This window comes from Coturnix japonica, chromosome 1 (assembly GCF_054131305.1).
Source record: "Coturnix japonica strain WE chromosome 1, WE-NBRP24, whole genome shotgun sequence".
In the NCBI taxonomy this organism is placed as follows: Eukaryota; Metazoa; Chordata; class Aves; order Galliformes; family Phasianidae; genus Coturnix; species Coturnix japonica.
The window spans coordinates 171749697-171770531 of NC_140663.1; the positions used below are offsets into that span (position 1 = coordinate 171749697).

The 20835-nt window shown below is 43.8% G+C and overlaps 1 protein-coding gene across 8 annotated transcripts in view; it reads right to left on the bottom strand.

The window, feature by feature from the left end:
• TMEM135 (transmembrane protein 135) overlaps positions 1–20835 on the bottom strand; it is a 165914-nt gene that overhangs the window by 136985 nt on the left and 8094 nt on the right. For 3 of the 8 annotated variants that reach the window (XM_015852397.3, XM_085536502.1, XM_015852396.3), the window contains exons 1-2: positions 12645–12808; positions 1634–1761 (exon numbers count right to left, since the gene is read on the bottom strand). In XM_015852397.3, the coding sequence (XP_015707883.1) occupies positions 1634–1761; positions 12645–12785 (269 nt within the window). In that variant the 5' untranslated portion in view covers positions 12786–12808. Of the gene's footprint in view, positions 1–1633; positions 1762–11421; positions 11599–12644; positions 12809–20835 lie in introns of those variants that run through there. The other 5 variants (XM_085536500.1, XM_085536499.1, XM_085536503.1 and 2 more) reach the window with 3 other exon arrangements.

Below are 20835 nucleotides of genomic sequence, written 5' to 3' on the forward strand. Positions count from 1 at the left end.
TACTGCATCAACTCAGAGCTGTGGGCAGCTCAGATGTTCACAAAACAAATACCTCCTGACAGGGACTTGAACTTCCCGGATAAGACAAAGAAAAGACATAACAAACCTTGTAACTAAAAAAGACACAAAAATGATACACATCCCATTTCATCTCTTACCATTATGCAGAATCAGACCTAAAGGATCTGGGTCTCTAAAGCCTTTTTATGAAAGGTCATAGCTTGACTTTAGAAACACTCAGACCACAGTTAAACAATGTACCTATGGTGTTCTGCCATCTCTTTGATGGATTCAAACATACAGAAGAACCAAATGGCATTCTGGGCTGGAAAATGAGATAATTATTTTCCCTCTGAAGGGCTACAGCAGGAAGTTAAACATTTCCCACATCATACAGTGATTAACTCAAGGAATCATGAGTTCAAACAAATATTTAAATAAAACAACCACCTCACACGAAGTAGTAACAAAAAAGCAATGAAGTTTCACGTGCACCAACCCAGCCTGTCATCCTCCCATTTGATTAGAGAAGGAAGCTTACATGGCTTAAGCTGCAAGACAACTTAATTCTAAGCAAAATCCAAGTAATGAACTTATCAACATTATAAGCTCAGTAGTTGTTCTTCATAAAGGTATACAACATATAGTTTTTAAAAATATCACATATTTAATAGTGCTCGTTGGTTTGTTCCCAGTTTCTCGCTTCTCAACACTTGTTTTCTTGATCATATACAACTTGTTCAGCTGACTTGTTCACAGCGCCTATCCCTGATGAGTCCCAAGCATCTCCTTGATTAATCTAGTCCCCAGTTTAAATCCCATCAGTGCGTGAACAGGATAGAACTGCTCTCTTCCTCCCAGTCGATTACTTTGCACTTTCCTCAATCAAGCTCCATAAGCCTTTTTCCCCTAAAAATCAAGAGATTTTTCTGAAATGGCTGACTGTAAGTTTGGGATTTTCTTATCATAATGAATCGCACATAATCTCACGCTATCTTATTTTTTCCAGATTCTGTAGGTATATACAGAACAAGTAACATAGCAAAAACATTACTGGCAACACCTCCCAATTAGGAAAACTGATTATTTATCCCCTTTCCTCTCTTGCCCCCCCTCCACACACACACTTTAACTACATGTTAATGATTTATTAATTCCTAGAAGACAGGAAAGTATTCCCCTTTAGCAATCCTAGAAAGTAATCTTGTCAATTTCAATTCCAGTTGCAATTCATATATGTCAAACAGGTCACCAAATATACACTTGCTCTTCATAGAGCAGCATTTAAATTGGAAAGCATAATTTTTCTGATAATCCTGTGACCCACTATTTGAAATGTCTATTTACATTCAAACCATTCTAGGAAAGAAAAATCACATTTCCTTAGATAACCCTTACAATCTACCTGCACCCATGTATTTGGAATTGGTAACAAATGGGAAAGGAAACCATGTGAATATATTGCCTTATTTACTGTGCATATTGTGCACTAAAACCAGAAAGCACAGCTACTGCTTGTCTGACTCCTACCCATATGTGTTGTTTCTTTAAAACGACAAGTTATTCTATAAGCTAAGACGTTACATTCAATGGCTTTCCTATTACATTTAATTTTTTAGGACAGTATACCAACCTTAGAATGCAAAAGCAAGCAATATACAAGGTCCCATTTGCTGTCAGAAAGGAAGTTGATTGCAAGATCTCAGGTAGCAGTTTGTGCAAATAATAGTCAAGTTTTCGTTTCCTGAGAATAGCTGCAATCTGAGGGAGGAGGGAAGAAAAAAAGGGAGGACAAACTTTAATTCAATTATGTTCTTTCTTGCACATTGTAAAGAAAAAAGTAAAATGAGATATGCCCATTTACGTAGTAAATCAAATCTCCTTAAATTTGCTGGTTTTATGAACGATACCGCAAAGATTTCCTTTGAACTTGTTCCAGATATTACAGTATTTATACCAGGAAATACACCACATAAGCCTAAGTGGAAACTATGGGAGACGTTTTACTACCTTGTTACCGTTGGCCATAATAGTCAGAAAGGTTGTGTGCCAAATAGTAGAACTTTAAGATGTAATAAACTCACAGAGATTTGTCTTACAGGCAGTTGGACTATGTGGTAACAAAGGTCAGAATACCGCTAAGCAACCCAGACATGGGGCCTAAAGTGATGATGCATTTCTAAAGGTTTTCTACTCCAACCAAATAACTCCAAGTGCTCCAATTTTTCACCGTTTGTTAAAAGAACACGTTCTTGATAAATTTTATAGAAATGCTATGGATAAACATTACGTTACGTACACATGAAGTAGGAAACAGGTTGGATCTGAAAAGTGAGCGCTCTGCTTGGTCAGTTGAATTTATGTTATGAAGAACTGTTTGCTAAAGGCAAAGATGTTTTAGAGACAGAGATAGTTCTGCTAGAACTAACCATAAGAGAGCTCTGCCAAAACAAGTGCCCAAAACAAAGCCTGAGCTAAGGATTAAGGAGAAACATATGCACGAACAGACTTCTGAAAATAGATTAAAGCACCACTTCATCACATGTCAAGACTGTTTAAGCCATAATGGATTAGGCAACAATGCAATCCAGATAATCGTTTTGTTGCAGCAAAGTCTTAATGCAGACTAAACAGCAGATTACTTGTTGCCACCTCCTCAGCTATTTCCAGTCTACTGTACAAAGGTTGTGAACATTTGGAACAGAAGAATTTTTTTCTTTTTAAAGGGCACAACCTTCGAGCTGAAGCATACAGTCTTGTTTCCTCCAAACGAGCATGTTATACTTCTGTATATCCTGTTGTGTTTCTTTTAAATATATAAAAAAGAAAATATCGGTATGTTATAAAGCAATGTCAAATCAAAAGCTTATTATAAAGTTATTCTGTAGCTTCTCCAATAAGTTTTATACTAGTTTTCCACTTTCCCTTCTCTTCACTACTCAACTCCTACATGAAAGGCAGAAGAGAACCAGGAAAAACAACACAAAGGCCAGGCTGAGGAAACACCTCTCTTTTCCCCCACCATCAATGGTGCAATTACATGGAACAAACACCAATGATGCTTCCAGACACCACCTTATACTCCCTTCCAGCTCTCCACAGTTACAAAAAGTACTCTTACAGTTGAAATAGGCAAGAGAGAATCGGAAACCTGTCAGCCCATGGCATTTCCTGATTCCCACTGGGATAAACTCCATTCAGGCGAATTGGGAGGTCACTGTGATGAAGGCCAAATGCTTCGCTGAAGGCTTAGCACCAGACATTAACAACAGATACCAGCATGGAACAAAAGGGCTATTAGGAAGCCCAGTAGCTACCTCCTTGGCAAGCTTCAATGCCCATGAAGAGAGTGCTAACAGATGGAGCAGAAGGCCAGGTTGGATGGGGCCTCGGCAGCCTGAGTAAAAGGAGCAGATGAATCCTCAGACTCCTTGACTTGGGTACCTAAGGGAAGTCTGCTTTGTAACCTTAGCACAGGCAGATTAAGTTTGGGATGTTACTCACTGTAACAATAAAGAACTGCAATTCTGAGTCAACTGACTGTTCTAAACAGTTCATTACCACATATCCAAGAGTGGCCAAAACAGCTCCATGCCTCCTGATGCTCTTCTTTCCTCTCCATAATTTCTCAGCTCCATTCTTCTCTTTTTGAGACAGAGCAGCAGAAAAATTCTTCCGCGCTTACAAACCACTACAGATTTCCAGCATTAGTAAGAAAGCATGGCATGCCCGCAACATGAGTGGAGCAAAGCAGTATTATAATGCCATGAGTGTTTGCCACTGCACAAAACCCAGACACCATATTCCTTCCCTTTGCTTTCACACTGCTTGTGCTGCCTCACCTCTCCTCCTAACCCTGAGATCTACCTGCAATCCAAGACATGGGAGAATGCACCCTTCATACCACTACGAGATCATGATTTCATGGAACTAAAAAGATAACAAGATAACCCTTTGCAGTACAATGTGATCTTTCCTCTCCTTTTTTTCTTCTGAGAAATATCACAAGGAGTGTGGAACAGTTTCACAGATGCTAACAAATAATGCTGACTGTGCTGCTTTCTGACTAGCGGGCACAAGGCAGCTTGTGCTTCTCATTTGCCTACGTGCTACATATCATCCGTTTAAAAACAAGTGACAAAGCTGTAAAATCAAAGTATTACCCAGCATACATATCTAAGGAGGAGACTAGAAAGGGAACAGAAGACCTAAAAAAATCAATGCTCACTATATAGCTGATGTTCTATCCAGCTCTACCATATAAACCAATGTGGATGTCATTAACATGAAGCACCAGTTAGGTAATAGCACTTCCTCAAAGAGATCTGCTCTCTGTAGATAAAGAATACACAGCTCCAGAGGGGGACACACAGCTCAGCACTCTCAGCTTCTAAAGTAGCCCACCAGTAAATCTCACTTGTCTCAATGCCCTACAAGAAACACTCTTCTAGATGCTCAAACAACCAAGAGCAAAAAGGAATTTAAAACAAGTCATGCACTGTCTCAGGGAAGATGTTCAGGGCTTTCACGACTTTGCAGCTTCCCTCTTTGCATCCATATATTATGGGTCTTGATCTCCTTACAGATCAACACAGTCCACAGAAAACACAGATATTTCCAGATTCAAAACAGGAAACATATGGGGATCTGGGCAAAACTTCGATCCCAGCACTTCAGTTCTCAGACAGCTAAACTTGTGCATTCACAGTAAGACAAGTAACACCCACACAGTGGTAAGAAGTCAGAGTGATGAAATACACCCTAATTTCTGTCGTGTGCCACTTCTGCCCTACAGCCACGTGCTGAAAGAAGGCTGGGACAGAACCAGACCTGTCAGACTGACTTCCAGGGAAAACATTTCTGGTTCCAAATAAGACAATTAGTTTAATACTGTGCACATCATCAGGTGAAGCCTCCTGAATAAGTTGAGTCACCATCCCTGGATGTGTTTAAAAACCACTTGGATGTGATACTCAGGGATATGATTTAGAGTTAGGGTAGTGTGGTTACGTTGTGGTTGGACTTGATGATCTGTAAGGTGTTTTCCAACCTGAGCAATTCTATGATTCTATGAACTACAGATGGCACTGGCTTGACTCAATGCAAGTGATGACCAACATACACACGCTGACAGATTCTGTGGCAGGCTAAAAAACACAGAACTTGCACCAGCTCTGCTGTGTGAATACAGCATTATTCGTTCATCTCCTTCAAGCCACCACTTCTTAAGTTTGTACAAACTTTATGTTTAAGAATGCAAACATCTCCATCAAGCTTTAGTGAACATGGATGCCCCATCCCTCGAGGCAACCAAGACCAGGCTGGATGTGGCTCTGGGCAGCCTGGTCTGGAGGCTGGCAACCCTACACATAGCAGGGGGGTTGAATCTGGATGATCATTGTGGTCCTCTTCATCCCAGGCCATTCTATGATTCTATGAACTTAGCCCAGCATGCAACACTGACTGATAAAAGCTGGGGGAAAAAAGCATAATCATTTCTGCTTTATTCTTTCACAAGTGCCACTAAAATTGAGCACATTATAACAAACTTAAGTTTGTTATCTAGATAGCCCAAGCTATCTAGAGTGCTTGGGCAAATGTAAAATGCAAATTTAGACACTACCAATAATGCTGTGCTGTGTGGTTTATATGATATATACTCAGCAAGTCACTAACAAGCTATGGAAACCCTCACAACACAAGTTATGGGAATGGACCCTTAGAGACGATCCAGCCCAACTGCTCGATCTCTTCAGGGCTATAACTGTATTATCGAGAGCACTGTGCTATGTTTCTTGAGCACTGATATCAACCACGTCTCCAGCAACCCTGTTCCATTGCCTGCTCACCCTTATCATAAAGACATTTTTCTTAATGCCCAGACTGAGTCTCCCCAATGCAGCTCTGTGCCATCCCATAATCAGGTCCCCTGAGCAGGGCCTGGCACCTCCCTGCTTCCCCTCCTTAGGGACTTCTGGAGAAAACTGAAAGCAAAGCAATCCTCAGCATTTAAACCAGCTAAGAAAATGCCTCATGCCACACAAGTGATTCTCAGACTGATGTCAGATTTATTTCAAAGCTATATTTTAATACATTAATTAATACACATACGCTTAATGTTCCGCATTCTTGCAATTCTGAATGAATTTTCTAAGGACTTTACTCTCTTGCCTTAAAAATTATTTTTAAGCACTCTGGAATGACTTAATCACAAAATGCCCTCAGGTAACTTTAATGTTTCGAAAGACACTGTTGTCTACACCAGCAATTTGTTCCCAGTGACTCCTCTAATACGTTCAGATCTCGTGCTCCCCAATTAGCTGGTACCACCCTGATTTCACTGATAAAAGAAATATGGAAGTGAAGCTTTATAATCTCATAAGTCAGCTCCTGCAATACAGCAAGGAAGACTGTGTTCCCCTGCTCTGCCCTCCAACTTCCTTCCTCTGTGCCTTGAGAGATGTTGAGCATTAGGGATGTGGGTTGTTTTGTTGTGTTTAGTTTTGGTACGTTTTCAACTTTGCATATCATTCACTCAAGTAAAAAATAATAGAAACAAACAGGAGCATTCAGGTACTCTCTGATTACCTTCAGTTCTGGCATCACTCTCAAGCCACAGAGAACAGATATACACCTGCTTGACAGAAGCCCCTTTGCCAGGTTTGCTGGTTCCCAGTGCCTGCGCTGAGCTCATTGCTCTGTCAACTCTCTCCATCACTGCAGTGCAGACTCCAGGCCATCCTTGCACTTTTAAGCATCAACACCTCAGTGAAATTCCCCCACTGATTCTTTTGAAATGTTTGGACTTTTCCCCACTGAAACAAGCATCTCACCAGACAATTGTTTTGGTCTATTTTACTTTTATTCAGGAATGTTACTAGACTGTCCTAAAAGCTGCCTGAACAGACCAAAATGATTGCAGACTGGAATGTAGATGTTGCTACCAGGCTCCTTCTTTAGGAACATTCAAACTAATTTTAGTCATAATTAAAGTGGCTTCCAGAAGAACCTGAAAGCAAGAACGCACCGACCTGCAGGTCTCTCAGAACACAGTACAGAGCTGAGATGATCAGATAACCCAGCACGTGATTATAGCATCAGGTCATGCCATAAACAAATCCCATTCCTTGATGGGCCCCATCCCAATATGCAGAAGCATGTTACAGGGTAGTGCTAACAGCCTTCTGAAGCACCCCACCCTGTCTCCAAATAACTAACCATACACAGCACAAACAACACAGATATCTGTGCCTATGTGGACTGATAAAGCAGCATCTGTTTGGTGCTTGGTGCTCCAGGCTTGGCTCAGGATGAATCCAAACAGGTCTCCCTATGAAGAAGCGAGGCTGGAGAGAGGCAGTGCTGGCAGGCACCAGCTGCCCTTGGGCTGGGCTCTGGCCATATCCCATAGGGTGTCGGTACAGCCAGGAAAATTACATATCAAGTTGTAAAAGGAAGGAGGGAGCCTGGCTTAAATTAAGCAGGGACAGATGGCCAGGTCAGGAGAATGACAAGGGGAAGGACACAAACAACTCCGCCATCCCACAGGCAAGAAGTCAGATGAATTATCTCCATTGCAAAGTAACAATCAAACCATTTTTATCTTATGAAAGGAAACGTTACTATCACATCTAGTTACATCACCTCATATTATTGATTAAGCATTTCCATCTACTGGAATATGAACCACAAAACAAAACATGAAAAACCTTCAGCCCTTCAGGAAACAGAGGACTTTGCCCTGACACGTGTAATGAATGGCAGGCTTCCCACATGAAATCAATGGGAACCAAAGGCAGCAGATGCCAAGACAGCTGAGACCTGATAATGCAGCCACTCACAGCTGGACCCTTCATCCCTTTCCCCACCAACTTGTGACGAAGGTCTTCAGCAAAATTTTCTTCAAAGATCAAGACTGAGAGTTTGAAACAAGTCTACATCCATAGGTGGCTGCTTTGTTGATTGTTTTGCTTGTTTTTTAAGATAGGAGTTCAGCATTTTTTATCCTTTCATCCAGGAGCCTCAATAAATGCTGTAACTAATGACAACAAAGCTTAACAGGCCGCCCAGGGAGGTTGTGGATGCCCCATCCTTGGAGGTGTTCAAGGCCAGGTAGGATGGGGCCCTGGGCAACCTGATCTAGTAAATGTGGAAGTTTGGTGGCCCTGCCAGGCAGGAGGTTGGAACTTCATGATCCTTAAGGTCCCTTCCAACCCAGGTCATTCTGTGATTCAGAACCTTCCTGGTGAGTTATGAATCAATGAACGTCCAGTACCTGTTACATCTGACTCTTCTGGAGTTACTAAGTTTCTCTTCTGTTGCACAGCATGGCAGTAACGGCCTCAGGTTGCACCAGAGGAGATTCAGGTTGGATATTAAGAAAAAATATCTGCTCAGAAAGAGCATGGAGGTATCGGAGCAGTCTGCCCAGGGAGGTGGTGGAGATGATATCACTGAAAGAGTTCACATAATGTGGAGATGTAGCACTGAGGGACATGGTTAGTAGGCACGGGGGGGATGGGTCCATGGTTGGACTATACAGTCATAGTAGTTTTTTCCAACCTTAATGATTCAGTAGTTCAAAATAAGTAATGAAGAGAAACATCACATCCTGGCCTGCTAATCAGGATAGCTCACAGAAGATGCAGAAGAAGCTATGTAAGACCTGGAACTAAATATCTATTGGTTGAATTTGGAGCTGTTCATCCACGCTGGATGTGGCCCTGGGCAGCCTGATCTGGTGGTTTGTGACCCTGCCCATGGCGGGAGGGTTGAAACTAGATGATCTTTGTGGTCCTTTTCAATCCAGAACATTCTATGATTCTATGTTCCACAAAAAGCAAGCCTCCCAGAAGAGCTACACAAAGGAACACTTCACTTGTGAAATGCAAGCAATCTTAATTACAGCCACTTTATATCCAAAACATTAGTGAGACTGCACACACACTGCAATTTCTGAATTCTTCAGGTTATTACCTTCTTAGCCTCTCATCCTGTCTGCATACAGCTGCTTGACTCAAGTGGTCTCTAATCCTAAAACCTCAATGGTTATTTTCATGATGTTTCAGAGGGTTAGTGGCTGAAAAAAATAAAATTAATTTAACTCTGATTGCGTAAGAAGATGTCAGAATATCACCTATCATCTCAGGACTTGATAACTTACACTTTTTGCATGAAAGACATACTGCTCCAGAGGAATCCACAGCTCACATCAACTCACCATGGTGTTTTAAAATGACCTTTATATCCAAACATGGCTCCATTTGAGCTAAAGTGCAGACACACATGAGAAGCAGTTGGACGTGGCTGACATTTTTCAAGAAGGTATTTCAGGCTGCTCTGGCATTCAGGTATCTCTGGATCTAAAAGGTTTTAAAAGTTACATGGGTGCTTCCAAGCAAACAAAGCCACCAGCCAGATGTATATCTCCACCTAAATGCCACAATACCGCACCCGGTATGAATGCCAGGAAGATCCTTTCTCCTAAAGGATACATAGATTCATAGAGATTTTGGAAAGGGTCCAGAGGAGGGCCACAAAGATGATCAGGGGGCTGGAGCACCTCCCTGATGAGGACAGGCTGAGGGAGTTGTGCTTGTTCAGCCTAGAGAAGAGAAGGTTGCGGGGTGACCTCATTGCCGCCTGAAGGGAACTTACTCCCAGGAGGGGAGTAAACACTTCGAAAGGGCTGACAATAGCAGGACACGGGGAAATGGTTTTAAGTTAAAAGAGGGAAGATCTAGGTTGGATGTTAGGGGGAAGTTCTTTACTAGGAGAGTGGTTAGGCCCTGGAACAGGCTGCCCAGGGAGGTTGTGGATGCCCCGTCCTTGGAGGTGTTTAAGACCAGGTTGGACGGGGCCCTGGGCAACCTGATCTAGTAAATGTGTATGTTTGGTGGCCCTGCTAGGCAGGGGGTTTGGAACTACATGATCCTTGAGGTCCCTTCCAACCCGGGTCATTCTGTGATTCTGTGTGCGATTCTGTGATACTATCACTTAATGAAGAACAGATATAAATAATAGCTGAGCCTTCAAGGAATAATATAGACACAAATGGTTCTGTAGGTGTGTCACTGATGGATAGATAGGTAAAGTGACAGGTAAGCAGCAGTGTTTACACACAACTGCATCCCACACACAACATAAACCCACGTTGTCTTCCAATCTCTTCTGGAGAGTGGCCAAATCCACAGCACTTGGAGCAGCAGTACTTACTGAGACGTCCTGAAAATGAAGTGCACAGAACTAATCCAACTACTCAGACCCACAAAATAGCACCGCAATTCGTTTTGCCTTTCCCTCAAACACCCTCAGTATTACTAAAGCTTTTCACACCTACCTAAGCACAGAGGAAAAAGATTAAGGACTACTCAATCACTGGCTACATCTACAAATTACTATATGGTTACTAAGTATACACTTAGAGAGGCACATTTGCTCTTAGATACAAAATCTACTTCTAAACCAACCCTCAAGGTATGCACTGAAAGCCAGTGCATTACACATCAAACAGCAGCACAGTGTAAATTCAGCTCCATCAGTCTCCCAACAGAAGAACACTCAAACTTTTAAGAGATGTGGGGTGTAGACATTCAGACTCTGGCCTGTAACTGTCCCTAACCACATGTCCTTCTCACCCAGAATGACCCTCTGGCAATGTCTTCTCATCCATTCGTACTGATTCATTTCCACACAAGCTTTTGAGAGCAAACTCTTTCACCTACTTCCCTTAGTTATTAGCATGTGGCAACAAAAGGAACAAATAAGCACAACAGAAATGCAGCTTCTTGGTGCTGTGCTGTTAGACTGGGGTTAAGCAGTACCAGCAACACTCTGAACATCCACTTACAGGACTACAGAGATAAAGTAACTTGAATTCACACTATCACATGAATCTAAATATAGGAGAGAATGTTTGTGCTGTGCAATCACCGTATTTCACCTCCAAATACAAGGTTTTCAAATACAGCTTCAAGTCCAACAAAGAATTACTTCAGGGATGGCTCTTAATTCAGCACTGCTCTTTCCCTGCCAAGCTACTTAATGTGCAAGGCTTCTCCTTCACCCTCCACAGTCCCTACTGCACCCTTTCAATTTTCACCTGCTGCTGGCTCTGCTGCTCATCAAAACCCTCTTAAAGCTAATTCAATTCATTAACGCAGCCGAAAATTCAGCCTAGCTACAGGCAGGAGACAAACCTCTTTCTGGGTTAGTGAATGAATTATCATAGCTCTCCTTGAGCAGATTCAAAGTCCAAGACCACACAAAGTACAGTTACACTTCTGTGAGCAAAGGAAGGCAAACATTTCTTCCTTCTGTAGGTAATGACAAGATTTTAGAGCAATTGAGGTTTAGGGGAGCTTTCCTCCAAACCCACAGCTGCAGGAAATGTCACATAGGTTCATGCTCATACCTACTTACCAGGTTTGGCTGCTGGAGAACTTTGATTTAACTACAGAGCTGCTTTATCCTTAGCTGCTTTATCCTTAGTCAGCCTGATGGATCACTACACAGCTCACTTCAGGTTCTCTGCTGCTACAAGTACTCATGCCCCTGCATGGTAAACTGCTTCTGGAAATTGTCTCAGAGGAAAAATTACTGAAGGAAAATGGGGAGGTAGAACAGAGGACACGTTCTTGGTATTGGCTTCCTGTTCCAGCCTGGTGTACATTCATACAAACACTGACAACTTCAGTTTGTGCCACTCCAGCCTGAACATATTCACAGCCAAACAGGACAACTACTTAGGTCCACAGTGCTACCAACCAGCCTTCCTTAGCAGGTCATCTGATGCTCAATTTTCACTCAATGAGAGCTTAAACTAATCATGCAGGTACTGCTGCGCTCTCACTGCTTCCCTTCCATTTTCTGTCTTCATAACACCAGCACTGGCACAGAGCAGGAGACACAGTGACTTGTTTTACTCTGCTTCAGACTCCACTTGCAGTGTGCTCACTGCTCAGCCCTGTGAGCACCGTTATAGCCGGAACACGGAGGTGGGGACAGCAATATACCTGCAGCGCTGTCAGCTTAGATCACCTTGCAGGATATGTTTACTCAGATGGATGTAAACAGATGCCAACTCCTCTACCTACACCCTAACTTGCTGGACACAAGCCAGCTGCAACGGAGATGATATAACTGAGTCTAATTGCACACCCAAACCAAAACACCTCACCTGTAGGATACTCCCTGACCACTTTACCCCCTCTAAGCCTTAATATATGCCTTCAGCTTCATTTCTTTATTACACAGAGGAACCACCTTGATCTTAAGGCACTGATTAACCACGATTCCATTCCCAAGGTGCCACCAACAGCACCGCGCGCATGGTACACTCACTGCTTGCCAAAGACATAACGCTAACCTGCTGGGCACATTATTCTTCTCTATTTCAAGCCTCGTAACACCAGGAAATGCTGAAAATAGCACACATAGGCCCAGAGCCCTCCTCCTCACCGAGCTCACCACCCCACGCCATCTCCTCCCCACAGCTATGCCCTTCACCCCTCACCCCAGGCCCTGCCTCACACCTCTCACCCCACAGAGCCCTCCATGATACCCCCAACACCTCAGATCCCACCATTTCACCCCCATACCCTCCCCAAACACAGCCCAGACTCCCTCCTCATCCACCCACCCACCAGGTACAGAGTGCCGTAGATACGGAGGGACTCGGCCAGCGCTCCTTGAGTGACATGCAAAACGGCGACGGAGCAGCGGGGGTGCCAGGTGTGCCCGATCTCGTAGCAGCTGTGGGGGATGGACTTGCTCAGCGCCGCCATCTTGTTAATGCTCCCGTCGCGTCACCGGTGATGCGGGAGAAAGGTCGTGCGGGGAGCTGCTACCGCCGGGGTTACTTGCGGGCAAACGCGGCCGCTTCTTCCCACCCACCCCCCGGCCTCCCTCCCTTCCCAGCCGGGCTCGCGTGAGCCCCGCAGCCAATCCGCGGCACCGGGGGGCGGGGAGAGTGGCTGCGGGACGGCGGGGGTAGGGCTGAGGGCTGATGGCTGAGGGCTCGATCCTTGGGGGCAGGAGTGGTTCTGCAGCCAGGTCAGCTGCAGCCCTGGCATGTGGCCCAGCTTGCAGTGCTGGTTATTTGTGGGCCCGACGTGCTGGGATGTCCTGTGGTGTCTTGTGTGAGGTTTGTGAATGCTCTGTGCTGGTGTAGAAAGTGGCTGAGTGAGGTGTTGTGTGAAGCTTGGCTGGTAGGGTCAGATCATAGAACCTGCAGCCAGATCACAGAATCACATATCCCAAGTGGGAAGGAATCCACAGGCATCACTGAGTCCAGAGGAGGGCCACGAAGATGATCAGGGGGCTGGAGCACCTCCCCTATGAGGACAGGCTGAGGGAGTTGGGCTCGTTCAGCCTAGAGAAGAGAAGGTTGCAGGGTGACCTCATTGAAGCCTTTCAATACCTGAAGGGAAATTACTCCCAGGACGGGAGTAAACTCTTCGAAAGGGCTGACAATAGCAGGACACGGGGAAATGGTTTTAAGTTAAAAGAGGGAAGATTTAGGTTGGATGTTAGGGGGAAGTTCTTTACTAGGAGAGTGGTTAGGCCCTGGAACAGGCTGCCCAGGGAGGTTGTGGATGCCCCATCCTTGGAGGTGTTCAAGACCAGGTTGGACGGGGCCCTGGTCAACCTGATCTAGTAAAGGTGTATGTTTGGTGGCCCTGCTAGGCAGGGGGTTTGGAACTACATGATCCTTGAAGTCCCTTCCAACCCGGGTCATTCTGTGATTCTGTGGGACAATCTTAAGCACAGGTACAGGTTGGGTGGAGAATGGCTTGAGAGCAGCCATGAGAAGAAGGATTTAGGAGTGTCAGTTGATGATTCAACATGATTCAATGCTCTCAGACATTGGGTTTGGATTTGGGATGGTCTAATGTGGATCCAGGTGTTGGAGTCAATCACAGAATAGGGCCTTCAGGAGGATCTGCTCCATGACCTTGCCAAGCACAGAGGTGAGACTCTCTGTCCTGTAGTTCCCTGGATCTCCTTTTCTTTTTTTCCTGTCTTGAAATTGGGGGTTAAGTTTCCCCTTTTCCAATCAGCAGGAACTTCACCAGATTGCCGTGACCTTCCAAATACGATGAATAGAAGCTTGGCGATTTCATCAGCCAGTTCCCTTGTGGAGGAATTCAGTTCCACACCTTTGCTCCATATGCCCTTCCATGTAAGACACCATCTTGTTAGACTGCCCCTATGCTGCCATCTGTCACACAGCAACAAAACATAACAGAATATTGTTGGGAATGTTCAACCTCTACTACCATCCCACCGACATTTGCCTCTGACATCATGGACCAACAACACAGTAAAGTAGGAAATGTTACTTTCAGAGCAGCCCTTGGAGCAGATCCACAGGTTTTGTGGTTCAGTGACCCACTGCATCACTTCTTGCTTCTGCAGTGCTCTGCTTGAAGAACTATTTGCAGGCAGAAATGGCAGTCGTTGCCTAAGATATAGATTTGTCCAGCTCAGCTCAGGAAAACACCTCCAGATAAAGGAAAACCCAGCCTTGTTCACATGTGCAACAGCTCTGCTTGGACCTGAGCAGGAGGTTTGGAATCTCTGCCAGCTCTGGCTGTGCAGTAATGAAGAAGGCAACACAGCACTGACCTTACTCCAGGCCCTGTTCCATGGGGTTGCAGTCCTCTATTCTGGGAAGCCCTAGGGGTGATGTAGCATGGGAAAAGACTAACAGCCCGTCTCAAGCTGGGCTGTCCTGGGAGCTCAGCCTTGTTTGGAACAGGGACAGCAGCGTCTTGGAAAAGAAGAGACTGACTTCAATTCAAAAAGCACTAAGGAACTTTACTTTTACCTCCTTCTGTTCTTGAAGCTTTCAGGAGCTCTCCTGGCCATATGGACAAGGCTGTATTATGGGAATACCAGGTTGTATCTGTAAAGCTACTTAAATGCATGCCAGGGAGCATCTCTCCCTTGGTGTGAGGCTGGGTGATGTGGCTCAGGACTTGCCTTGTAATAAATATCTGGGTGTCCTGTGGAGTGTTTCTCTGAGTAGTACTAAAAACCAAAGGCAAAGCGAGAGCTAATTGCTAAGCAGCATGAATGATGGGGAAACTGAATGCTCCGAGTGCTTAGCTTACTCCAGCTCCTTATTAATTCAGCACTATCAGATATACCAGCATTGGATTAAAGTTTAGACAGTCAAAAATGCCAGATGTATGTAAGCCTCATTAAAGGACAGCTACGATATCCCTATTTCTGTGTCTTCTGCCAGACAGGTGAGCAATGTAGCAGCATCCCACTGCCCTGGACTCTTCTATCTGAATATATAAATTTGAAGCTGAGCTGACAGAACACAGGTTTCAAGTATTAGCTGGGCCAGACTCCCACTTATGTCTCTCAGGCTTTGGCATGACATCTTTATTATTGGACAGCACTACAGCTCTCCAGCTCACCTATACTGTTACTAACTGGTATACAGATGACCCGGGTAGCAATGGCTGCATGTAGAAAAGCACTGTCCACCTTTCCATGTTTCTCACTGTCTGAGAACATTTTCTACTAATATCTTCAGTGTCTAACAAGTCTGCTGTCTGCAAGGGAAATCAGAGATCACAGCCCATGATGGTAGATGGAGGTGTGAAGAATTCTGCTTGCCCTCACAGTGAGTCACCATAGAATCACAGAATCATTTGAGCTAAAAGAGACTCTTAGAGTTCATCGTGTCCAACTCCTCTGCAATGAACAGGGACACCTACAGCTAAATTAAGTGTTTAAGTCCCATCCAGCATGACCTTGAGTATCTCTAGGGGCAGGGCATCTACCACCTCTATGGGCAACCTGTGCCATTGCTACACTACCCTTATTAGAAAAAAACTTCTTCCTTATATCTGATCTAAATCTCCCCTCTTTTAGTTTGAAACCATTTCCTCTTGTCCTATCCCCATAGACTCTGCTACAGAGTCTGTCTCCTTTCTCACAGCCCCCATTTAGATACTGTAAGGCTGCTCTCCATTCTCCCTGGAGCCTTCTCTTCTCCAGGCTGAAAAGCCCCAGCTCTCTCAGCCTGTCCTTGTAGGAGAGATGTTACATCCCTTGCATCATTTTTTATGCACTCCAACAGCTCCATGTCTCTCCTGTACTGAGGACTCCACATCTGGGTGCAGTAATCCAGGTGAGGTCTCATAGGGACTTCACATCACGGAAGGCTTCACACTACAACTACAGAAGAATCTGGGAAATCTTCCTTCCAAACATTTTAATGCATCAGAACAATCTGGAACCATTTTGATTTGGAAGCAGCGCAGAGCTTTGCCCTCTCTCCTCTCTCATAGTGCTTTCCAACTGATTGCTTTTTTTGCCATGTATTTGTTTGCTCCCTTGGGACAGGTGATCCAGCTTTTCCCTGCTGCTTGTGCAGTTCTCAGTGCCTTCTTGAGCTGTGCTTCTGTAAGCAGCTCCTCTTGTCCACCAGGAACTGCCCACTCAAGGAGAATAGGGCTTTGCAGCCACTTTTCTCATTCTTCCACTCTTATTTTGTCCTTCTGCTTGTTCTCTTGCCATTCATGTGAACTTCTCATGCTTCCATTATAAAGTTCTGTTAAATCCTCACTGCAAAATACTGTGCTGTTATGAAAGCTGGAGAATAAATGCATCTTTCAGCTCAGGTCAGTACAGGTGAACACACTGTGTGCACAGTCAGACACCTGCTTCCCTCGGTAAACTGTGGAGGATCTCAGAGACGTGGCTGAGCTGTGTGCTCTCTAGGGCACTGTCAGAACATTGCCAGGAAATTTGCAAGAAGTAAATTTCAGGAGAGAACTGAAGGCCTTTGAGGAAGGTCTGCAGCCTTGTGCCATCAGTGGTATGCAAGGGTAAGTGAAGGCTATAGTGAGCTTTGTGGGCATAAACCATAAGTTCACAACACAACCGATTTCCCTAATGCTTGGCATGCTTGTCTAGAATGGCAGTGAGTGGCCTTTCACTGAGCCGGCATTAGAATCACAGAATCCTAGAATCATTAAAGTTGGAAAAGATCTGTGCTTCAGACCATTCACATCTCTGCTGCCCTTCTCTAAACATGCTCCAGGGCCTCAGTGTCTTTTTGAGGGAACCAAAACTGAACACAGTACTCAAGGTACACCCTCCCCAGGGCTGAGTACAGAGGCCCTTTAAGAATCACTTTTCACCCTTTTTTCCCTAAGGTAAACTTAAGCCATGTTGTATTACTTGAAGGACTCCCTTTTAGCTTACAGTCCTGAATCCTACTTGTTCTTTTTTCTCTTTTTTAGCAGGGAATAATCTCAACATCCCCTCATGTTTGCTGATATTACAAGGTAAAAGAATTAACTGGAAGTTTTCCCATTTTCCAGATGTAATGATTTCCAAAACAAATATGGGAAGGGTTGTGGGATAATACCCTGTGAACATTTTAATACACACAATAACGTCTTCCAGTTTATACAGGTCTGGATTTTTTCCAGACGTAAATGTTGAAGTCTTTCTTAGAGAGGTAGAAAGGATTACATCAAGAAATCAGAACCGTGGTGTTCACCACGCTGATTCTGCAGGCCAAACCAAGAGATGACATACTGAGCTACATTCATGCTTCTTGCTTCAAGAGAGTTGTATTTCAATTGTGTTTCGTCTACGGTGCTGCTGTTCCTGGAGATGGTGATTTATTCTTTCTATATCAGGTGACAGAATTGGTTGAAGTGACACATGAAGGGCTAAACTGAGCCACTGGGGTGACTACAGGAGGAATGAGAGGCAGTGCATGTGGATACCACTCCAGCAGCAGCCCAGAATGGGAACTGAGACCCAAAGGAGCAGCTGCTTCTTTGCTCATTTCCTGCTTTTCGAGAAAGTGCTCTCAGTAGTTCTGGAAAGAATGTGAAATAACATCTTGCATCCTCCAGGTACCTCAACCTGCTTAGAACTCCTTCAGCTGGGCAATAAAGGCTGTTTTTCAGCCTTCATTCAACCAAAATTCCTAAACCTCTGCAGCCTACTTCTACTGCCAGCCTATGTCACTATTCCATCCAGATGGAAATAAAATCTTTTAGGGTGGAAAAATTATGTGCTACCAAAGTGAATGTCTGCCCATGATCCCTGCAATCACAGTGCTGTCTCTTGAACTCATGTCCTCTTCCTCTCTCTGTGATGTTTCTCACATCCAGCAGTCAGGAATGACCTATCCTGTGCAGATTCCACGTTCTTCACCTCTGCATGCCAGGTGGGGGCAGCAGCCTTCAAACAAGCGGATGGTGCTCACCCTCCTATGGACATGAGTGGAAAGGAGGGAAGTAGAGTTCTGGACCTCTTGAGTGAGTTCTGAGATACATCTGCTACAGAGAGGTCTGACCTCAAGCAGGGCAGGTGCAAGCTGGGAGCAGCAATTGCTTGTTGACTGTGCTCTTCAGCCCTACAGATGTTATATCTTTCCCAAAGCAGACAGAAAAAGCAGGGTGGAATGAATGATGAAATCCTTTAGTGAAAAATGTTGTTTCTCTGTCCCCTCAGCCATTCCCATCCTATTTGAGGTTATTACTGCAAGATTATTTATGCTTCAATCGCAGGAATTTTTTCGTAGTCATGAATAGCTTTGTGAACCTAAGAAAAGACTCAGAAGGAGCCATTTTTTCTCTGTTTGAAGTCCTAATGCACTTAAAGTTTCTGTAATAAATCTGTCAGTCCATAAAGTTGGGCTGCAAAGACCACAGATAAAATGTAGTTATTCTAAAGCAACTGAGCTCCTTTGAAAAGCAATGATAGTTTCGAGGAATTCAGCACTATTGAAAAGGCTTTCAGTTTAAGCCTGAATTTTCCAGAGGAATAATGAACAGTAAATTTCACTGACTTAATTTTCAAATACTCATGTTGAAATAGCCTTAGGACTCTGATCACTCCCGCTGCCAACTCTTAGACATCCCAGCAGTGAAATTCAGCAGCCTAAATCACAGATGCTGAATCATTGCATGTTGCAGGTCTTTGTTTCCCAGCAAAATGGCTGTGATTTTAGGCTACTCTGCAAAGCTGGGTCGTCCTTCAGCAGGACTCTGGACATCCAGTAATGTGAGCAGTTGCAAATGAAAGAGGTAGTGCATCCTATCATGACTTTTAGCTCTTTGAATAGCAGGATTAAGCAGGTAGATGTGGCTTTAGACATCCAAGTTTGGATCTCATGTCAAAGACAAAGTGTTAGAAGAATTGATTTGATGGGATTGTGTGGCTGCCGATCATTACCAGCACACTTTTGGTTTCTCTCTGCTGGACTGAGCTTTAAACATACATTAAAAAGAATCGAGAAGTTGAAACAAGCCAGTTACAACTCTCAAAAGAACCATTTTTTAAACACAGAAGCATTCAGAGAACAAAACCTCTTTTTCAGCGCTCCTGGCTCATTCCTGGGGGTTATTTCTTACAGTTCTGCTAAATCAGTTGAGAAAGTCACCAAAGCATAGCAACGTCTGGAAAAAAAAAGGGGCACCAAAGATACTTGAGAAAAACCCGAATAGTGCAGAAAGCAAGAACAAATGTTATATATATATGGTATTGTTAGAACTCCCAAGTGGCATAAACATAATAAACAATAGTGAAGAATGGGATATTTCTGTTTGTTTCCACACACTTGAGATGACCTAACCTACCTCAGGCATGGTTCCACTTTGTGACTTGTGAGTTATTTGATCGTTCCAAAATTGTGAAAATAAACACTATTATTCTACTGTTCTACACTGAGCATTCTTTTGTTCTCTGTAAATAGACTGAGAGCTATCAAATGAAAGTAAATCATAATGAAATACAAATCAAAATAAAAGCTGCAGATAAAAGATAAACAGCACGTGGGAGGGAAAAAAGAATGTGATAAACACAAAAATAATGAAATGTTGGGCTCATCACTGAGCACTTTGTCAGCGTTTTATGGTTCAGTTCTGATCTCATTTTCAGAGGTCTCCTGCAGAGACTTCCCCCATACTAACTCTAGGATAGATAGAAATCTAACAGGGGGTTGAAACTTGATGGTCCTTGGAGTTCCTTCCAACCCAATCCATTCTACGATTCGATGCTTCTATGAATTTCAAGTTAGGATTTTCAGAGAAACCTTTGAGAACTGCTTAGATCCCAACCAGTTTAGTACAGGCTGGACTCCTAACTTGGTGCCTCTTAATAAATTCCCCTCCTAAAGCAACAAGTTCTTCTTCTGACTGTCCCAAAACTGTCTTCCAGATAGTGTTCAGCTCTTTGTCAGCTCTAGATGTAAATAAAGGCTGTAGTGACATCTTGGTATCAGAGTTCCCAGCCAGAAGACTTGAACTTCTGTATAAATTCTTTCTTAGGAATGGCTTTGCTTTTTGAGGTTAGTTAAGCCCAAAAAGCCACCCATGCCTCTGTGTATCAGTAATGTCTGAAAGTCATGTTCTGTAGATCATGTATTATTTGTCCAGATTTGTGGACATCGTGTTGAGAATCACCGTTGTTCACAGGGCTTTCACCACTCACTGGGTGAGTTCCTTTCTCAGCCTGTTGTATGTTACTGTCATTGTAGTGTTTTGTAGTATTGGAAGACTTTGAAGATAGGGAGCAGTAAACTTAGTGCCAGAGTTCTGCATGCATATGAGTATGCATGTCCATAGAGATGATGTGACTGGTCAAATATGGTATCGTTTTACATCCCTCTCCCACACCGAGAAAGCACCTTCCTTTTACATTCTCTTTATTGAAGATAAAATACTTATTCCTTATATTTTGAGAAGAAGAAACGCGATTTTATACAGATAAAAACCCAGAAGGGGGAGTCAATAAAGCTTTGGATGGGATAATAGGCTGCCTCTAATAATATGGCTCTAAGGACGGTCC